At 51.2% G+C, this 21,486-nt stretch overlaps 1 protein-coding gene across 3 annotated transcripts; it reads left to right on the top strand.

Moving 5' to 3' along the window:
* The first annotated feature begins 476 nt into the window (after positions 1-476).
* SGK2 (serum/glucocorticoid regulated kinase 2) lies at positions 477-20,339 on the top strand. Of its 3 annotated transcripts, none has more exons than XM_070420918.1 (14): positions 477-629; positions 6,307-6,372; positions 6,906-6,955; positions 7,478-7,535; positions 7,720-7,803; positions 8,610-8,741; positions 9,786-9,898; positions 10,153-10,189; positions 11,223-11,309; positions 12,458-12,553; positions 13,809-13,964; positions 14,373-14,462; positions 17,943-18,148; positions 19,954-20,339. In XM_070420918.1, exons 2-13 carry the CDS (start codon positions 6,331-6,333, stop codon positions 18,105-18,107), a joined length of 1,110 nt encoding a protein of 369 aa, XP_070277019.1. In that variant the 5' UTR covers positions 477-629; positions 6,307-6,330; the 3' UTR covers positions 18,108-18,148; positions 19,954-20,339. The 3 variants fall into 3 exon arrangements, with proteins under 3 accessions (XP_070277019.1, XP_070277021.1, XP_070277020.1); XM_070420920.1 differs by lacking the exon at positions 477-629 and adding an exon at positions 5,085-5,236; XM_070420919.1 differs by lacking the exon at positions 477-629 and adding an exon at positions 5,156-5,236 and having other exon boundaries at positions 8,613-8,741.
* The last annotated feature ends 1,147 nt before the right edge of the window (positions 20,340-21,486 follow it).

Here is a 21,486-nt window from a genome sequence, read left to right as displayed (position 1 = left end):
GGGCTGATTACACAGGCTGGTCGTCCTATCAGGGACTGGCGGAGGGGAGAGTTGTGTGCAACAAGCCTTTTGGGTGGTCAGCTCCCCAGGCTCTAAAAGGAAACATGATTCAGCTGATGGAGCCAGGGAAGGCTGTGTGGGAGAGTCAGCATATGCGCTGAACTTGGGAGGGGAGGGGAGGGGGAGATTTCAGACACCAGAACTGGGACAGTGTTGAGAGGGACTTCAGAGACCCTCCGTGAGGCCGGATACACACCATCACCACCAATTCGAGTGAGGCTCAGGGAGCTGAAGTCGCCTGCCCAAGGTCACACAAGTTGTGCAGTAGCTTTTAAAAGTTCAGAGGTTCCCCAGGGCAGGGCCTTTGAGGAGCCACTGGGTGCAGCCAGCATGGTGATTCAGGGCCCGTGGTTAATTAGTAACAGAGCCCTGTGGCCAGCTCTCAGCTGGCCTAGCTGGGAGGTTGAACTTGAGCTGGTTCGTAGTTTGAGTGAGTGGATGACAGGTCACCCCTGACTGGGAAGGTTCTTCCGGCAATTCAGGATTGGGGGACCATGCAGAGAGACGGGAGGGCAGAGCTGTGCTCGGGGCTGCTCCCCAGGACCTGAGCTGGGACCCAGCATTTTCAGGTGAGAGGCTCAGCTGTGGGCAGGACACCTGCCTCCCAGCCTGCTGGTCTGCCAAACCGACTAACTAGTTACCTAGCCAACTTCCTTCCTAACTACCTACCTACTTTCCTTCCTAACACCCTTCTTCCTAATTCCCTCTTTTCTTCCTAACTCTCCTCGCCCTCCCTCCCTTGCTTCCTTCTTTCCTATTTTTTTTTTCTTAACTCCTTTCCCCCTATCCTTCCCTCCTTTGCCTCCTTCCCTCTCCACTCTCTCTCTACCTCTCAGCCACCTAGTTGTCTTCCTTCCTAACTAACTAATGTACATTCTCACTTCCTTCCCACTAACTTCATGCCTCCCTTTTCTAAATTCCTAACTCCTTCCTGAAATTCCAGGCCTTGGAGTCAGACTGCCTGGGTTCACGTCTCAGTTACATCACCTACTAGCTATGTGGCCTGATCAAGTCACTTCACCTCCCCGAGCCTCAGCGTCCTCCTCCTTCAAACAGGGACGATGATAGTTCCTAACCCATGGCGTTGTGGGAACAAAGTCAGGTCAAGCAGCAGAGAAGGGAGCCCGAAGCCTTAGGAGCAGAGAGCTGCTCAGATGTGGGGTTCACAGTCAAGGTGATGGGGGAAGGAGAGGGTGTGCAATGGGCATGTCGAAGTTCCCACCAGGACTTAGAGACTTGGCACAGTGCTACAGGATAAGAAATAAGCTAACCCACTGTCACCTTGGGTCGTGGCCCTCAGACTTTTCTCTGTGGCTGTGGCTCTACACAAATGTCCATGTGCCCACCTGTCTTTTTGTTCTGTACAAAGACAGTACCCCTGGTACACCTACCATTTTGAAATCTGGTTTGTTTGTTTGTTTCGCTTGACACTGTAGCACATATATGTTTCTGCTTCCATGCACATAGGCTTGTATGTCAGTTTTTTTTAAATATATTTTTATTGATTTTTTACAGAGAGGAAGGGAGAGAGAGAGATAGTTAGAAACATCAATGGGAGAGAAACATCGATCAGCTGCCTCCTGCACATCTCCCACTGGGGATGTGCCCGCAACCCAGGTACATGCCCTTGACCGGAATCGAACCTGGGACCCTTCAGTCCACAGGCCGACGCTCTATCCACTGAGCCAAACCGGTTTCGGCAATTGTATGTCAGTTTTGTTTGCTGTTGGGTAATATTCCATTTTATATGTGTCCTGTAATTTATCTTATCAATTCATTCCTTGATTCATTAGTCAAATATGTAAGGAGCACCGACTGCCTTCCAGGCCCCGTTCTCGGTGCTGCAATCCACAGTGAACAAGAGAGTCTTTGCCCTCCTGGAGCCAATGTTCTCATTCGAGATAGAAAACAAACAAGACACTGCGTGTGAAGGTGTCAAAGAGTGATAAGTGTTCCGAAGTAAAAGATAGCGCAGGAAAGTGCAGAGGGAGTGAGCGGGACTGGTTTGCCCAGGGCTGTACTGGTTTTAGCACTGAAAGTCCCACATCCTGGGAACCTGGAAGTCCCAGACAAGCCAGGACAAGCGGTCACCAGGAATCAAAAGAGACCTGAGAGGCCACACGTGAGCAGAGACCCCTGTGAGGTTAGCGGAAGGCAGCTCTGCAGATGAGCATTCTAGGCAGAGGAAGTGTGAGGGGCAGGAGGCCAGAGGACACGCTGTGTGTCTGAGGAACAGCCCAGAAAGCCAGAGGCTGGCGTGTTGTGAGAGGAGAGCAGTGGAGATGGGCAGGCAGGGAGGCAGAAGCCAGGGTGGGGGAATCTCATAGACCAGCGTAAAGACTTTGGATTTTGATCCTCCAAGTGATGGGAAGTCACTGGAGTTTTGAGCAACAAAGTCACATGATCTGATTTACATTGTTAAAGAGTCATTCTGGCTTTTGGTGGGAGCTTGTACTGGGTAAAGATAGAAATAGAGAATCAGCCCTAGCCGGTTTGGCTCAATGGATAGAGCATTGGCCTGTAGACTAAAGGGTCCTGGGTTCAATTCCAGTCAAGGGCACTTACCTTGGTTGCGGGTTCCTCCCCGGCCCGGGCCCTGGTCAGGGCTGGTACAGGAGGCAACCAATCGATGTGTTTCTCTCACATCGATGTTTCTCTCTGTCTTTCCCTCTCTCTTCCACTTTCCCTAAAAATCAATGGAAAAATATCCTCGGGTGAGGATTAACAACCAAAAATTAAAAATTAAAAAAAAACTTAAAAAAAGAAAAGAAATAGAGAACCGGTAGGGCAGCTATTGCAGTGATCCATGCAAGGTGGTTGCAGCAGTGGGTTTCTGGTTGCAGTCAGAGGTTTGAGCCTCGTGGGATTTCTTGGAGGAGTGGAGGTGGGGTAAGGTGCCAGCTTTTTAGAATGAATTCCAAGTTGCGGGCTTGAACTTTTGAGTAGGTGGTAGTGCCAGGGAAGAGTGGAAGGAAAGTGAGTCAAGACTGGTTTCGGACGTGTTGAGTCTGAGGTGCCTCTGGACATCTAACCAGTGAAGGGTTGAGGAAGCCGTTAGCTATTTCAATCCAGAATTCAGGAGAGAATCAGAACCAGGGAGATACATTTGGGAATTATTGAGTACACTTGGTACTCAAAGCCATGAAAGTGCTTGAGCTCAACTAGGAACAAGTGTAGACAGAGGTCCAAGGGCTGAGCCCTGGGACAGGCCAGTGTTAAAGGTAAAAAGAGGAGGCGAATCCAGCCGAAGAGGTGGGGGAAGAGCAGTCAGTGAGGTGGGCGGGCATCCAGTAGCTCCTGAAGCCAAGTGGGAGGAGTGGGTGTGTCAGATCCTCCCGAGAAGCTGAGCGAGAGGAGGACGGAGGATCCATCACTGTTTCGGTGCCGTATTGGGGTGACAGCTTCTTTGTGATGGGTTCAAGAGAGAACAGAAAAAGGAATGGAGGCTGAGTCCACACAGTTCTTTCAAGGAGTTGAACTGAAAAGGGGAACAGCGAAATGGACAGCACCTGGATGGGGATGTGAGGTCAAAAGGGAGCTATTACAGCCAGCAATATTCCGAAGCGCCTTGCGGTGGAACATTTAGGTTATTACTATCACTGCCATCGCTTCCCTGTTCTAAACAGTGCTGCTGACTGGAGGGCCAATCAGGGGCTTGTTATTGAAAAGAAATGTCCTTGTTCTGCTACGTGTTTTGCCAACATGACACCCTGCCCATCTGTGTATTGGTTCAACATTTCTATTTTGTTGGAAGATGGGAGGCTCTGATGTCGTTCACTCGGGTTTCCTTGGCTGACACCTCCAGTGCCCTGCTCTCAGAGCCTGCAGAGAATCCCTGGGGCCACTAGGCTCAGGTCCCCCCCTGACCAACCCCCTTGGCCCCAGCTCCATAAATTCCTCCACTGTGGTGAATTGCAAAGGTCTGGGTGTGGCATGTGGCAGCCACACAGAGAGTTCCAGAAGAACAGGGGCTGTGTCAGGCCATGTCAACTCCTGCGTTCCCTAGAACATCCCTCATGAGCTCTGGGGGAGAGGAGAGACCCATGAGTACCTAATTACCACACCAGGGAACAAGAACTTCATGAGCCAAGTGCTGGCTGAGACCATGTTCCTGCCTCTTACATAGTCGCAGAGCAGTGGGCCAACCAGCCCTATCCTGGGACTGCAGGCCAGAGTCCTGGAGGGGCCAGCAGGGAAAGGCCCCAGTGGCCAAGGACTTGGCATTCAAAGACCAAAGCCAGCTGGATGAGCCAGACACCTGGGCTCCAGGTTCCTCTCAGGTTCTTGGGGAGGCGTGAAGGGCTCTCAGCTGCCATGGTGTAGGTCCTGGGACCTCATCTTCAGTCTCAGATGGTTTACATTAGGCCTGGGTATACCACAGGGAGCATATCTTACAGACAGGCACCTACACACACACACACGAGATTTACCAACATGCACCAATGTGAATGCAGACATACAATAACCTACATACACACATGTGGTTACACTGTCATGCACATGTATCAATAGATACCTATACTCATCTGCAGACTCACACATGTAGACACCCACACATGACTCACATGCATACACACAAGCACATTAACACATAGATACACACTGACACGTTGACTCACTGCACAGAGGCGCACACACATGCACACTGAGAGCATACAGTCAGAGTTGCACAGACACACAGAAAAATTATACAGACAAGGTCACCATGCCACACATTCATAACAGAGCACAGGCAGCCATCTGCATGGACTCACACACTGACACAATTCTTTGCCATACAGGGACACACAGACACCCCAGAAGACACACAGGCTGAAGCACATCTATACGTGAAACACTTGCACACGCACACACACATGCTGACCCACACCCACATGTTCTAACAAGCCCGGAGTCTCCAGGGCTCTCCTGCAGCTGTTGCCCACCCCCAGGGGGAGCCGATGTCCCCAGGGAACAGAGGTTTCCCATCCCATCTTTAGCTCTGCTGGGTCCTGCATGACATCAACGGTCCCCTCGGTGCTGATGCTGCCGGGAGTTCCGAGTTGGGGCCAGGCCGGCGCCAGGCACAGACACTTCAGCCCTTGTTGGGAGAACAGAGAGAGGCTGTGTTGTCCATTGCCCATCCTCCGGCTCCAACTGCTGGTTCTCTCAAAGGCCTCTCCTCAGGCCGGTGCAGGTATGTGGGTCCGGGGAGGCCAGGGCCATGCAGGAGAGGGTGTGGCAGCATCACAGGAGCGTAGGCCTGGGGCACAGGCTGTGCTCCCTATGGGCAGTTCTGCAGCTCGCTTTCTCAGGGCTCCACAGAGCTGGGGGACGCCCTCCCTTCCCCCGTGGTCATTTTCTCAGCTCCCAAGAAGGCCATGGGGGGGGTGCCAGGTGCCCCCTTGCAAGGATGGGCAGTGTCTACCGAGAGAGGCCAGGCTGCAGCCCGGGCCCCACAAAGAACCAAGGCTGTGGTCTTGGGATGCACAGTACCCAGCAGTTCCCGCAAGCAACTGGGATGTCAGATGAGCTATCAGCTCTTGGCCTTGGCCTTCCACCCAGGGGTGGGGCTGTGGGGCCCTGGACATCCTGAGTCAGGGCCTAGATATGCTAGCCTCCTCCAGCCTGCAGGGTGGGGCAGGGAAGACACGGTGCTCCCTCCTTTCCCTGGGCCTAGACCAGCTGATCTGTTTAATCTCAACTAGACACTGGCCAGTCTGGGGACTCTCCATGGCGTCAGTCCAAGGCCCCCAGGGCAGCGCCCTTTCAGGGGCTCTCTACAGGAATTCAGGGTTACAACATGCTTGTATGGGAACCTGGGGAGCCCAGCCTGCCCCTCACAAGCTGTGCAATCATAGCAAGTCCCTTTCTAGGCCTCAGGCTTCCCATCTGTGAAATGGGGGGAGGGGTGCAAACTTTTATGTTCTGCCAGAGTCCCCCCAGGCCTAGCCATCCTGGACTTCTGGAGCTGCCCTGACTCACAGGGATCTTGCTACCTTGGCTGTCCTTGAAAAAGACTCAGCCTGGGAGGAGCCATCCTGACCATTCTTCTTCCTTCCCTCCTGAGATGTTTGATTGGAGAGGCTGGGTCCAGTGGGTATCCTTTCCTGTCCCAGGCAGGGGTTGCCGCTAAAGCTCAGGCTGTGGCAGGTGCATGGACGGGGTTGGGGAGGGGTGGTGAGAGCAGCGGTGCTTGAAGCTCTAGACAGGTGAAGCTAACTCCCCAATCAGCTCTCTCATGCCTGCTCCTCCTTGTGCCCCCAGCACCCACCCTATCACTGTTACAGAATGGACTCTAGTGCCAGCCCGGCGGGGACTTCCAGTCCACAGGTGAGTGGGTCTTGGTTCCCCTGCCCACCAGCAGGGGGCTCACTTCCTTACATGGCTCAGAAATCTATGCCAGCACCCGCTGGGAAGGTGGGTCATCCCAGACAGGACCAGGGGGGTCGACAGGGGTCACTCTGAGCTCACAGAAGTGAGCCATTTGCAGGATAAACAGAGAAGAGACTTGGGCAAAGGCTTCACGAAGTAAATGGGGTGGAAAAATCATGGGATTGGCCCGAGGAACAGCCTGTAGTAAGTCCCTGGACAGCGCTCTCTGGGCCTCAGTTTTCTCACCCGCACAACTGGCATGACAGCAGCTTCCCAAGGTGGTTGTGAGAAGCAGATGAGATGGTGGATGGGGGAGTGGGGTGGAGAGGACGGTAGAAAGAAGGAAGGAAGGAAGGAAGGAAGGAAGGAAGGAAGGAAGGAAGGAAGGAAGGGGCCTAGTAGAATGGATCAGGGCCTGGGGCCCAGAGAATAGGGAGCCAAGGAGTAGGAACCTGTTGATATTAATCTCTTCTTTCTGTAAATGTCTTTAGCCTTCAAGGGCCAATGGGAACATCAACCTGGGGCCTTCAGCCAACCCAAAGTGAGTTCTGGTCTCTAAGGCAACTTTCCTCCCTGGCTCCCCTCAGGCCGGGCTCCCCTAGCCTTGGGAGTAAAATCCAAGCTCTCTGGTCTACCTTCAAGACCCTCTGTGACCTGGGCCCCGGACCACCTCCCAGCTTTACCCCCCCACGAATTCCCAGCCTCTGCCCATGCTGAGTCCTGGGCCTGGAATGCGCCCCAAAGTCTGCATTATTAGCAGCTCCCTGCCCTTCAGGCCCTTCTCAGGCTTTGAGCTGGCTCCCTCACCTCTATGCAGTTGTGTCTGGGTTTCTCCCCACCTTACCTGCTGTTTACCTGATCGTGAGATCCCCAGGTGCAGGGCCAGTCTTACAAGCCCCTCTTGGCTGGGAGGACATGTTATTCTTCAGTGGTGAGGAGGCTGGGCTGTAGGAAAGCTCCCTGTATTCCCCACCTTCAAAGTGAAAAAGAAGTCTGGACTTGATCTCAGGATGGAGTTTCACAATCTTGCAAATGCTGACCGTGTTCTTCCCTCTTCCCCCAGTGCCCGGCCCACGGACTTCGACTTCCTCAAAGTCATTGGCAAAGGCAACTATGGGAAGGTGAGTAACATGGTGAAGGTGGGAAGCCTAGGTCTCCCCTTCTCCAGCCTCCTCTACTCCGTGCCTATCACCTGCATGTGCAAAGAGGGAGCTCACAACCTGCAGGTCCAAGGATGCAGGGCGGGCGCTGGGGCCATCAGAGGAGTGGTCACCTGCGGGACCTTGCATTTCTGCTTCCGTCCAGGTCCTCTTGGCCAAGCGCAAGTCTGACGGGATGTTCTACGCAGTGAAGGTGCTGCAGAAAAAGTTCATCTTAAAGCATAAAGAGGTACCCGAGCTCAGGCATAAGCATCTCCTCTTCTCTTCCTCGACTCCCAGGCTTGGGGGGCTTCCCCAGATGGGTCCCAACTGTGAAGGGTCCATGGGCTGGGTGCAGAGGGGGTCTGAGCAGGGGGCCAGCTGGTGCCAGGATGCTTATCATTCTCGAGGAAGGCAGGCCAACCACATCAGCCACAGGCTGCAGGAGGAGCCAGTCCCAGCCCTGTGCCTCCCTCTGATGAAATCTGGGCCTCACAGTGGACAATCCTTGCCCTGCCTGGGTGCCTGCCACCCCATCTGTGCAGAGTGGGGTCACACCTCCTACTCTTCAAAGGCCCTCCCAGCCATAGCCATCCTGGAGTTCCAGATGCTTTAGCTGATTAAAGTCTCTTTACTGGTAACTCCAACCCCAGTTGGAGAGAGCAGGCCCATAGAGGGTTGGATATAAAATCAGAGCACCCAGGAGAGGGAATTAACGTTAATAAGGACATAATGAGGGTGGGTAAGGGGGGTCTTCCTGAGGGAAGTGGCCTTGCAGCTGGCCTTGAAGGTAGGGTTCTATGGTCTGAAAAGAGGGTGCCCAGGCAAAGGAAATAGCACAAGCAAAGGATGCAGTAATCATATATTCTTGGTCTGGGGGCTGGAGCTGCACCCATGTGAACTGACTGGGGATGAGACTGACCACGCAGACCCCTGAATACTAGGCAAGGAGCCGGGCCTGGCAATAAGAAGCCACAGGGGGTGTCTGAGGAAGGGCATGGGAGCCCCACCAGCGAGCGGTGGGCGGTGACACGGCCCCTGTCTGTGACCCCACAGCAGAACCACATCATGGCGGAGCGCAACGTGCTTCTGAAGAACGTGCGGCACCCCTTCCTCGTGGGCCTGCGCTACTCCTTCCAGACCCCCGAGAAACTCTACTTTGTGCTCGACTATGTCAATGGAGGAGAGGTGGGTGGGGCTGCAGGGGGCTCCCCTGGGCCAGCTCTTAGCTGGGAGCTGTCCATCCCACATACCCCCTGTGTGCCAGGTTCTGGAATGCTCTCACATTATCCATACAACAGACCCATTTTGTAGGGGAGGAAACGAGGCTCAGGAGCTAATCACTTGCTCAAAGCCACCAGCCCAAACCTGGCAGAGCCAGGACTGGAATGTGGATCTGTATTGACTTCCCCCTGCAAAGCTGCCCGACTCACCTGGGAAGGTCAATGTTACAGGAGCTCTGTGGTCAAGATTTGCAATGCCCCAGTTTACAACAGAGGCCCCTGGTGGGGGTGGCCTGTCACTGTGGTAAATGGAGACCTGAGGCCCCCTGGTGACCTAGCAGCACAGCTGCATGAGCTGAGTTCCTTCTTGGACTTCACCCTGGCTTTCTTAGTGAGGCCCCCTCAGTGACCCCAGATTTAAGCTCTATGACCTCATGCCTTTGGCCTGATGCGGAGAGGGAAGTTTTTGTCCTGCCTCCCTAAGTCCCCTGATGGAGTTGGAAGGTTTTCCATGCTAGCAGAACACGCCAAAACAATTGGCCCACGGGCCGATCTACCCTGGGTTGAGTTTGACTTGGCCATGATAATCTTCTCACCTGGGTTGGAGGAAAAACCTGTCTTTGAACCACCCAGTTTCAAATCCCAGCTCTGCCAATTGCAAGCTATGTGACCTTGGCAAGTCACCTGACAGCTCTGACCCATCCCAGACTCCTCTTAGGTGAAACTAGCGTCATATTTGATACTTTGAAGACGGTCATTAGGATTAAATAAGAGATGTGAAAGGTTCTGGCTTGGAGCTTGGAACATAGTAGGTGCTCAATCCATGTGAATTAATCTCTCCTGCTGACCCTAGGGACACCTACAACTGCTGTATGGGGTGCGGGCAGACATGCCCTTTGTTGTCTGAGTACATTGCTGTTCAGAGAGGGGTGACTTGGGCCGCTGCCCTCCTGCACTCCAGCAGCTGGAGCCCCCCAGGAAACCCTCTCACAGTGTCCTCCTCCTCCAGCTCTTCTTCCACCTGCAGCGGGAGCGCAGGTTCCTGGAGCCCCGCGCCCGGTTCTACGCCGCCGAGGTGGCCAGTGCCATTGGCTACCTGCACTCCCTCAACATCATCTACAGGTGAGGCCTGCCTGTGGCTCAGGGGTTGTGTGGCCCCTGAATCCTGATGAAATGCCAGTGAACTGGTCCTCTGTCTGAGGAAAATGCCCCCAGGGGGTAGGGTGAGAGCCTCCTCCTTTCTAGGATCAAGTGCCCATCCCCCCTGGACACCTCCGTGAGCCTCCATGAATAGTCCTCCCGCCAGGCCCCCAGGTCCCCAACTGTCCTCACTCAGTGGCTGAGCCGTCACAGCGTGCTTTTCTCATTTTATGCAGGGACCTGAAACCAGAGAACATTCTCTTGGACTCCCAGGTTTGTGTGTGTGTGCACCTGTGTGTATGTGCATGGTTGCACATGAATGTTGTGTACCCACATGTATGTGTATGGGTGTGCATGCATTGTGTAGAGATGCATTCAAATATATGTGTGCACATACCCATATATGTGTACATCTGTATATATGTGCATCATGTGCACACAAGACCATGTATATACGTACGTGGGTGTGCACATGTGTATTCAGGAGGTCTGTAGAGGGCAGAGGTGGGGCCAGGTGGAGGCTTGTGGAGTTTGTAGTCCCTCCATGTCTTAGATTGGGTTCCCTGGAAACAGACCCTGAGATGAAGCATTGGGTGCAGGTTATCAGGGGCCACTCTCAAGAGATCTCCCTTTAAGGGGGTGAAAGGCAGGAATAGGCAGAGGAGGAAGCTCACCTCCTCCTTGTGGTTGGAAGTGAGGCCTCAGATGATCTTATAGGGCAGGGACGACCCCAGATGGAATGGCTCTTTGGACCTGTTCCAAACTGAGGCAAGAAGGCTGGGCATTTGTGCCCCTGCATCAGTCAGTCATTGGGTGGGATTGCCCCTAGGAGGGGCATAACTTTGGCTGAGGGCAGTGTCTCAGCACGGGTGGGGGGATGGGCATGACAGCTCCCAAAGGGGAGATTTGGGCAGAGTCCCCCAGTGTCCACTCACTCCACGGCCTCCACCAGCCACCCACCTGCCCAGCTGCACAGGTGTGGCTGCTTTCTGGGCCCCAGCCCGCTGTCAAGGGACTTCTGCCACCGGGCCTCTCCAGCCAGGACATTCTAGAGCTGCCAGTGTAACAGGGCATGGGTCTGAGTCTGTGATGAGCTGGGCAGACAGTGGAATGCCATCTCCCCACCTTGCCCCCTGTGCAGCTCCTAGTCCAGAAGCCCTGGGTCGCTGAGTAAAACCTCAGCCTGTGTAGGGGCATCAGACCCCAGAGGTGCTGCCCTGGGGGGTGGGCATTGGGCATTGGGGTTAGGCCTGGCCATACCATTATCTTAGACCACCCTCCTGTCCCTGACTTCCCTCCTCTGCAGGGACACGTGGTCCTGACAGATTTTGGCCTCTGCAAGGAAGGTGTAGAGCCGGAGGAGACCACGTCCACATTCTGTGGCACCCCCGAGGTGAGCTAAAACTCCGAAGAGAAGGCAGGCTGGGTGGTTGAGGCCACAGCTCCTGATTAGAGGTGACAGGTGACAGCTAAAGGGGCTCACTCCTTCCACCCAAGCACTTCTCCTGAGCTGCTTGTGCACTCAGCCTTGGTTTCCTCATCTGCATAATGGGGGCATCAGCTCTGGGGGCTGCTGGGCCCCCACCAGCTGCTGAGGACTCTGCCACAGTGATGTCCAATAGAAATAGAAACAGAAATGCAAACCATATAGGCAATTAAAAATTTCCAGCAGCCATGTTTGAAAAGTAAAAAACAAACAAGTGAAATTGATTTTAATAATATATTTAAATTAACCATATATATATATAATATTGTCATTTCAACATACCATCAATATAAAATTGTTGAGGTATTTTATTCTTTTTTTCTAAATTTTTGAAATCTGTGTGTATTCTACACTGATGGGCCATCTCAGCCACACTTTAAATGTTTGATAGCCATGTGTGGACAGTGGCTGTGGTCCTCCATGTGCAACAGGAGGGCCTAGCCTGACAATTAAGATCAGGGCTTGCAAGTGTGAAGGAAGCACTTTACTTCTGCCCTCTTTCAGCCACAAAGAGCCTGGGGGTTAAAATGTATGTGTCCCAGCAGTAATTCACGCGTCTGTCCAGCCACGGCCTCTATGCAGCCCTGGGGTTCAAACCTTCCCTTAAACTCCGGACAGAAGGGTCACTAGTTGCTTGGACAGATGTCTGGGTGGGGTTGTGGGCCTGAGGCTGTAGGACCTGGCATGGGGCAGGACATTAACTGCTCCATTTTTCTCCCTATGCTTGAAAGTCTGGGTTTCAGATCTCAGCTGGGCCTTCTCAGTTTGGTTTTCGGGTAGCCGATGGACAGATGACCCCTCTGAACAGGAGCCATTGCCCGTGTTTGTGTGTGGCAGGATGTCTGCTGGACAGAGCTGGCCTCCCAAAGCCCGACAGCCCAGCCATCCTTTCCCTGGACATTGCCAGGGGCAGGGAGCAGAGGATATGGCTCGTGTAGGAGACATGTGGCCCCAACATGTCATCTCTTCCACGATCTTTTTCTCCAAGTGCCTTGTTTACAGATGGGGAGACTGAGGCTGAGGGTCTTTCAGATAAGTGTGTTTCCCCTCAACAGTACTTGGCTCCAGAAGTGCTTCGTAAAGAGCCTTATGATCGGGCGGTGGACTGGTGGTGTCTGGGCGCTGTCCTCTACGAGATGCTGCATGGCCTGGTGAGTGGGGTGCAGCTGTCTGCTAGGGACATCTGGCTCTGGGGAGAGATGGGGGTGGGTCTCTCCCTTACATCACCTGCTCTGGCTCCTCAGGGAACTGAACAGGCCACTCCAAGCTAAAAAAGATGATGCCAGCCTGGCCGGTTTGTCTTAATGGTTAGAGCATCGGCCTGCGGACCGAAGGGTCTCAGTTCGATTCCCGGTCAAGTGAACATACCTAGGTTGCAGATTTGATCCTCACTCCGGAGGCAACCAATCGATGTGTCTCTCTCACACTGATGTTTCTCTCTCTCTCTCCCTCTCCCTTTCTCTCTCTCTCCTCCCCCCTCTTTTCATCTCTTCCTGTCTCCCTCCTTCCCTCCCTCCCATTCTCTCTAAAAAAAAAAAAAAAATTAATGGGAAAAGTACTCAGGTGAGGATAAAAAAGAAAATGACACCAAAGTGAATATTACAAGGATTATATGTGATTTTTCAATACCGTCAGTTCAGCACTTTATAATACACTGTCTCTTATGTTACTCCTCTTGTGCCTCAAAACAGCCTTTGGAGGGCGGCTGCAGGAAATGGAATTGTTCTTCGTTTAATTAGTGGAAAGGGAAACTGAGGCCCAGAAAGGTCTCAGTGCTGGTAGGTTGTGGGACCAGCCCTGGACCCGATCCTAGGCTGCCTGCTTGGATGGAGGCAGTGCAGGCGCCCCAGGCCAGGCTTCACTCTGGGCAGCTTCGTGGATATGAAGGAGCAGGCTCCGTGGAGTCTGGAGAAGGAAGAGCTGGCAGAGGAGGTGGGAGGAAGAGCATCAGGAAAGGTGGGCTCTGGATATGGTTGGGGCCTGGCTCTCTTCCTAGCTATGCCACAGGCTTTAATCTCTTTGAGCCTTGTCTTCTTATCTGAACAATTACTACCTGTCTCTAAGGGTGGTTGTGAGGCTGGGATGAAATGATGAAGGGTAGAGCATGAACTCTGCAAAGTGCAAAGTTGGTGCACAAGCCAGATTTGGAGAGCTGGGATAGGGGATGCTCCAGGAGGCCCACAAGCCTTACACCCATGAAGAGAGACTCCTCAGCCTTCCCAGCAGCCCTCTCCACTGTGCTGGAAGCCCAGGTCTCTCTGTCCCTCTCCAGTCTGCCCTGTGAGCCATTGTACAAGACGTGGTCTGGCTGAACCCTTCCAGTGACCCAGCTTTGCTCCATGTCTCTCTGAGACCTGTGTCCACTTGAACATGGATGATCCTGCAGCTCTCTCCCTCTCTCTCCAGCCACCCTTCTACAGCCGAGACATCTCCCAGATGTATGAGAACATTCTGCACCAGCCACTACAGATCCCCGTGGGCCGGACGGTGGCTGCCTGTGACCTCCTGCAAGCCCTTCTCCACAAGGACCAGAGGCAGCGGCTGGGCTCCAAAGCAGACTTTGTAGGTGACTTGCCAGAGGCGCCCTGGCCCTTCCTGCAGCGGCAGCTCAGCACAGTGACAGGCATCCAGCTGTCTGTGAAACCGAGCACTGCTAATTCGTTCATTTGGATATTCACAGCTGCTGCTGCTTGATTACTCCCTTCAGTCTAGTTCTAGTCAACCAATATTTACTGAGCACCTACTATGTGCCAGACATGGAACTAGATGCTAGGGATTCAATAGACTGGGTCTCTGCCCTTATTAAATTTTTTTTGGGTGGGGGGAGGGCAGACAACAAGTTACTTTCTCTGCAAGGGTTTTAGGGCTTGATAGCCAGCTGCCAATAGAGTTGGAGCTCAGGGCCATGTGGGGTGAGGAAGGGAAAACCCATGGAGAGGGCTGCTTCTGATCAGCACCTTCTTTCTGCAGACTGAGATCAAAAACCACGTATTCTTCAGCCCCATAAACTGGGATGACTTGTACCACAAGAGGCTGACCCCACCCTTCAACCCAAACGTGGTAAGAGGTCACCGCATTCCAGACTCTCGTTGCTAGGGCTGGGGGCAGTTTGGAAGGTATCTGGCCAACTCTCTACGGATGGAAAAACCAAGGGTCCAGGAGGTTCCATGGTTTGTCCAAGGCCACATAGTAAGTTAGAGGCAGACACTGGTCTAGAACCCAAAAGTCCTGACCGCCAGTTCAGCTCTGTGTGATGAGCCATGCTTCTGCGCCTTTATTTGTAGCACCGGTAACTCTCATTGCACAGGGCTTTGCAGTTTTTAAAGTGCTCTGTGTCATGTGCACACCCAGAGGGGGAAAATCCCTGTAAAGACATTTTCTCCCCATGGTTCGCTTTTCCCCTGGTAAATAAAATGCCATGTAGTCATTGTAGAAAGTATGCAAAACAGAGAAGTTTAAAGCAGCAGGAAGAAAAGGCTTATTAGCTCACTACCCAAGAGAAACCATAGCTGGCATGTTTCCTTCCAGTTGTTTTTCTATGTGTGTGTGTGTGTTTACATAGGTCATATTTGTTATGCCCAGATTTCAAGATCCCCAAGAAACCACATCAGGGAGCCAGCCAATCCGATGCAAAAGCATAAGAATCTGTATTTCAAGCTAGCTTGAGCTCCCCATCCACCAGACTCACCGACACAACAGCAAACCAAGTGGCTGAGAGAGGGAACCCCCGCATAGAGACGGGCTTTATAGGGGGGGTTGGAGTAAGGGGAGGAGAAAGGACGTAGCCCTTACCCTGAGGCAAGATGGAGGGCGTAGCCCTCGCCCTTTCAATATTTTATACATACATATATTTCTCCTCCATACCCCCTTTTCTTTGCTAAATACTATGCCATTATTTCCCCAAGTCATATAAAACTTTGTAAGGACCATTTTAAGTAGCTCATACTATTTCAACCCTATGCTGATGATATAATTTATTCAAGTAGGCTCCTAATGGTGAACATTAGGTTATTACAACTTTTTATTTATCATAATGTATTGATGAACATCTTTAAGTGTCTATCGTCCAGAATTCTGATTATTTCCTTGTGATGGATTCCAGATGGGGAATGACCAGGTCAAAGACTGTGAATGTTTATAGGTTCTTGATTCATACTGCCTCGCTGTGTGTTAGGAAGGGCAATCTATTTCCGATCAGTAGAGGCTGCGGGAGAATTCTCATCTTACTCTCTGCAGCATGTGAGGTTGCTTTTAACTTTGCAAATATGTTAAGTATAAAATGGCATCTAGCATTGTTTTAATTTCTATTTCTTTGATTTACAGTGAAGGTAGTTATTTTTTAAATGTTAATTAGCAGTGCTAGTATGAAAAAAAGGAACCCCATTTGAGGTGGACACTGGAGTTCTCTTGGCCACCTGTAAGGGTCAAGCAATGTCAAATCTCCTTCATCTGAGCAGTCGGCACACTTCAACACTGCCAATGTCACTACTGACATCTTTCCTTTGGCGATTTACCTGTTTGTGAATGTGTCTTTGAGCACCAGATTCTTGACATCAGTTGTCTTTTAGGGTACGCTCAGTCCAGGCACCTGAAAAGTTTCTTTATCTGGGGACATTTAAAAAGAGTCTGAGGATAATATTGAACATACACCCTGGAGAGAGAATAATATGCAAAATACTAGGCAGGGAGGTAATATAATACAATGCATGAACTTGAGTGAGGCATAGTGGGGGTGGATTCCTGGCTCTATCACCTATCACTTGTGAGACCTTGAGTAAGTTTTTGTTTTTTAATTAATACTCACCTGAGGATATTTTCTCCATTGACATTTTTAGAGAGAGTAGAAGGGGGTAAGAGGGAGAGAGAGATATAGAAATATCAATGTGAGGGAGACACATGAATTGGTTGCCTCCCATACATGCCCTGACCGAGGCCATGGATTGAGCCTTCAACAGAGGTACGTGCCCTTGACTGGCAATTGGACCCACGACCCTTTGGTGTGTGGCCAATGCTCTAAACACTGAACCATGAGGGCCTGGGCTTGAATAAGTTTCTTTATCATAAATGTCCTCGTTCATTAAAAAACTAACAAACAAGAAAACAGAAAATACCTGCCTTGTCTAGGGGCACACAGCATAATAGGGCCAGGATTCACATTTTGGTCTTGGAATGCTAAGTCCTAGGCTAGTACCACTGTGTCCTGTGGCCTTTTTGAGAAGCTGGGAGCCATGGTCTCTTTGGTTCTACAGGCTAAGGCTTGCATGCTAGAGTGGATCTACAGACCTTTTCACTTGCTCGCTTGCTCACTTCATAAAACCCAGGTGGCTCAGTCTTCTCCACAGACTGTGCCTCCTCCACAGAGAGGTTGTATTGGTTAGCGCTTGCTGCGCAACAAGCCACCCACTAACTATGTGGCTTAAAACAATTTTTAATTTCATTCTGATTCTATGGGCTGGTTGGGTAGTTTCTTTGGCCTGGGCCAGGCCAGCTGACTCTACTGGGCTCTCTCATGTTAGCAGCCAGCTAGCAGGTCAGCTGGCAGTTGATGATCTAGGCTTGCCTCACTCACATGACTGGCAGTTGGCTGGCAGCTGGGGAAACTGGGTTCTCCTTCATGAGGCCTCTCAGACTCCAGCACGATGGCCTGGGCTGGATCACATGGCCTTTAGGGCTCCAAATGCAGCAAGAGAGAACTCCCAGTGTGTGTTTTTCAAGCCTCTGATTGCATCCCATTTGGTAACATCCTATTGGCCTAAGGAAGTCACATGGCTAACTCATATTAAAGGGATGGGGAAAGAGACTCCACCTCTGGGTGGGGATGGAGAATTTGTGACCATTTTTATAATGTCCCTCACACAAAACAGCTAAAGCAGCCCAGTCACTCTCTACTATATAACCCTAAGTTATATTTTTTAATAAGATCTATCAACACCCCAAATTATCCGTTTGTGTAGGTGCTAATTATTCATCCTCCTACTCTCTGCATAATATAAGCTCTGTGAAAGCAGGGCCCACTCTATTTTGTTCTCCTGTATTCCCAGGGCTATGAACAGTGCCTGGTAGGCATTCAGTAAGTACATGTTGACTAGACTTGTCTTGGGGTTATTGTGTAGCAGGCAGGGAGGGTGCTAGGGGGGTTAAAGGAATTGTTAAGTGGTTATTGGACCTTGTGGAATAAATTACTAACGTAGCCCAGCCAGTGTAGCTCAGTGGTTGAGCATTGACTCATGAACCAGAAGGTCACGGTTTGATTCCCTGTCAGGGCACATGCCGGGGTTGCGGGCTCAATCCCCAATAGGAGTATGCAGGAGGCAGCCTATCTGATGTTTCTCTCTCTCTCCCCCTCTCCCTGAAATCAATAAAAACATATTTGAAAAAACAGAAAAAATAACTAATGTAAATGCATAGGTGACAGTTAAGTAGGGGTATCTAGAAGGCACTCAGAGGGGAGGCCTAACATCCCTTTCAGGGTTTGTGGGTTCCTTTGGCAGCTCTGACCCCAGTGTTCCCTTCTCGTCATTGGCATTTATTTATTCACAGGAAGGACCTGCTGACTTGAAACACTTTGACCCAGAGTTCACCCAGGAAGCCGTGTCAAAGTCCATTGGCTGCACTCCCGACACTGTGGCCAGCAGCTCCGGGGCCTCCAGTGCATTCCTGGGATTTTCCTATGTGCCCGAGGATGATGCCGTCTTGGATTGCTAGGAGACAAGTACCTGTGACGCCACTGAAGACAGCTGGTACCTGTAAGGAATTACCTTCAGCTGCTACTCAAAGCACCAATGGCTCAAATAAGACGATTTTCCCCAGCACATAAAGAATTGTGTTAGGTGGTCCAGGCCTGGGACAACAGGTCACCAGATACTCAGAGGCTTTCTGTATTTTGCTCTGCCATCCTTGGCAAATGGCTTCAATATCAGTTGCTACGTTATCATAAGGTGTTTACTGGAGCTCTAGCCATTGCTTTTGTGTTCTGAGTAGGGGGAAAAAGGAGGGGAGGAGAGAAGAGCAGAAGGACACTTTTACAGAACTTCCCAGAAGCCCCAACCAATGACTTCTGCTCACTAGCCACCCATGCCTACCTGTCATGGAGGCTGCAATATGTGACTTATCACTGGCACATTATCACACCTAATAACACAGGCTTTTGACACTGAGGAGGGGAAACATTGTGTAGGTAACCAGAAGGCCTCTTGGTATTTAGATTTTGATTTCCAAGTATAAAATGACAGAGATGTGACAAGCCTTTAGGGTATCACCCAACATCCTCTTATTTTCCTGTGTTGATGGTATCTCTTTGTTGTGGGTATTAGACACTTGTTATCAGGCTTGTCTGCGTGGCCTCTGAACCCCTTCCTATATTCAGGGGATCTCCTACTTTGTGAGTCTGGATGAGGGGCCATAACCTCCATTTACAGTAGCTGAGATTCTAGAAAGTGACTTTTGCAGCCTCCCCTGCAGCTAGGGCCAGGCGTGTGGCCCAGGGATACTTGTGCCAGATTTTGACTCAAAGAAGGGACGGGAGCTCTCTCTCATGTGGTAGCTGTGGTGACAGCACCCACAAAGCTGAGTTCCTGGTGTAGAAGTGGCAACACTGTACATTGGAGCAGTTGGGACTCAGTGGCAGCAGCGCCAGTTTCTTCATATCAATCTGAGATGTCATTCCTGGGAAGCCTTGAGTCTTGACCTCTAGCTTTTGAATAATCTTGAGAGCTTCTGATCCTCTTAAAACCCTCTTTTTTGGCTGAATTGGCCCAAATCAGCTTCAGAACAGCAGCCTACGCTGAACTAGTTTCTATGCTAGACTCTTTCAAGTCTATTATAAGTTTTTATCCAAACAACCCCAAGGTAGGAACTATTACTGTCCCCTTTTACCAAGGAAGAAACAGGGTCAGAGTTGTTCCCTAGCTGGTCACATAGTTAGTAAGGGTCTGAGCTGGGACTTAGAGCCACATGAGCTGACTCAAGGGCTCCCACATGTATCCTTTGTGCTCGTCTGCCTCTCGCCGTTAGGTCCAACAGAATGGCCATCAAAACCTCTAGTGAAAACCAAATCTGGAATTAATCAGAAAAAACTAGGTGGTGGGAAATGGGGTGAAGATGAGACATTGAACTGGAGGCTCATGGTCTGAGCCTGGCTGCCAAGTTCATGCTGTGCTCCACCTCCCCTGCCCCTGTAACGTTTGGCAGTTCTAAGGCCATGGGGAGCCCAGGCCTTGGACAGGGCCAGAGGCTGGTGCAGAGCTTCCCAGCCACTTATGGAGCTCCATGTATTCAAGATTAGTCATTTCTCAAGGTAATTCTGGACAGAACCTGAGCACATAACCTCATGAAGTCAGAACACCCTGCACTTGCAGAATGGATCATGCTGCTTTATTTCAGTGGAAAGGGGTTTCCTTTTCACAAACCTGTGATTCATCACCTCCTTCTGGGTGGTGTTATTAGCTTTTTTGGTTTGTGGGAAAGAGAGGGGCTGTCTTAACATCAGTGTGTGCTGTGATTTAATTGCCTTTTCGTCTTCAGTTCCACTCTCTCCCTTCCATTTTTCCAGGGCAGTCCCCTGCCCCAGGAACTATAGGGGATGAAGCGGAAGACCATGGAAAACACACCAATGACACTGACACTGGAGACCAAAGCTGGGTCAGCAGAGCTGTTGTCACCCTTTGGCCTGCACTGAGAATTCCGAAAGTCTGATTTGATTCCTATCTTAATAGTGTCTGTTAACTGACAAATGTGGAACATGAGGGAGGGGCCCAAATTCCCCCAACTCCCCAGAGCAAAATTCAAGATTCTAATTGTCTGAAATGTGCTGGTACTGCCAAACGTATGCAATCTGCTATGGATTAGGAAATCCATAATGACTCTCTGTTCTAAGACTATAAGATCACAAAAATTTCAGGATAGAAAATAAAAATGAAGAAAAACTATGATATTGAATTAATCATGCTATGCCTATGTTTATTGACCACATTCTGAGTGTTACCTGCATTATCTACAATCCTCACAGTAAGCCAGCACTTAGAAATTAAACTTCCCTTTATAAATAAGGAACATTTGCTCAGAGAGATTAAGCAACTTGCCCAGGGTCACCCAGCTAGTACAAGGCACAGCCAGGAATGAAACTTGGTGGCAGCTGATTCTAAGACCTTTGCTCTTTCCACAACTCCCAACAGTGGGAGAAGCGCTCTGGACAGGTACTCTTGTTCTTCTAGCAAACACTGACTCTACATCAAGCAGCAGGGTACCAACACTCAAGTGGCACCGCCTACTCTCTGCAGAGGAAACACATGAATTCCATTTGTATCCCTCACCGAAGACTGTAGTCACCCAATTTTGCACCAAAATACAGCATCCCCGGGAAGACAATTCCGAATCACCCTCCTCCACTTTTGAACTTGGCAATGACAGTAGTTGTGAAAAGGCAGCACGAGTTTTGTTTTAAGATCCCTACACTCCTACCACTCTGCACAGGCTGAAGATTCTAACAAACATAAATTCAAATTGAAACTGCCCGCAGTCTGCTCTCCCTGGGTTGGCCCGCGAGGCAGTGGCACTGCACCAAGGTCCTCAGTCCAGAGCGCTCCCCTGGGCGCAGGGAGGCCGTTTGCTGGCACCTGCGCGCGCTCTCAGGGAGATGGCTCTTTCGCATGAGCAGCTCCTGCCCGGAACGCTCTTCCCAGCCCTCGCCTTAATGAGTATCACTCTCCTTTCATATCGCTGCTCATCGGGGGCGCCTTTCGGCCCAGCTCCGGCCCCTCGCAGCTCCCTCAAGACAGTTTATATTTTCACTTTTTTCTAAGATCTGACCAGGTCTAACTCCTCGCTGGGAGACGCCGAGACGGCAGGTTCATCGCCATATCCTGGGTCTGTTACTGCGGTGCTCAACGTGGCAGGACAAATCAAAGAGAAAGAACGATCTCATGTCACCCTTCTCACCACTAAACGCTCCTCCGGGAAGTCGTCCCTGACCTCCCTGGGAACCCAAACCCACGCGTATCGCGCTGCAAGTCCCAGGTCCGGCGCTCCGGGTGACCGGGCGCCGAGTCCAGGTCTCAGCCGCTAAGCCCCGCCCCCTGCCCCTTGG

The sequence above is a fragment of the Myotis yumanensis genome, unplaced genomic scaffold (assembly GCF_028538775.1).
Source record: "Myotis yumanensis isolate MYYU_CA2020_CCGP unplaced genomic scaffold, mMyoYum1.0.hap1 SCAF_7, whole genome shotgun sequence".
Classification (NCBI taxonomy): Eukaryota; Metazoa; Chordata; class Mammalia; order Chiroptera; family Vespertilionidae; genus Myotis; species Myotis yumanensis.
Note: the sequence above shows the minus strand (reverse complement) of the source record. Positions and strands in the feature narration are given on the sequence as shown.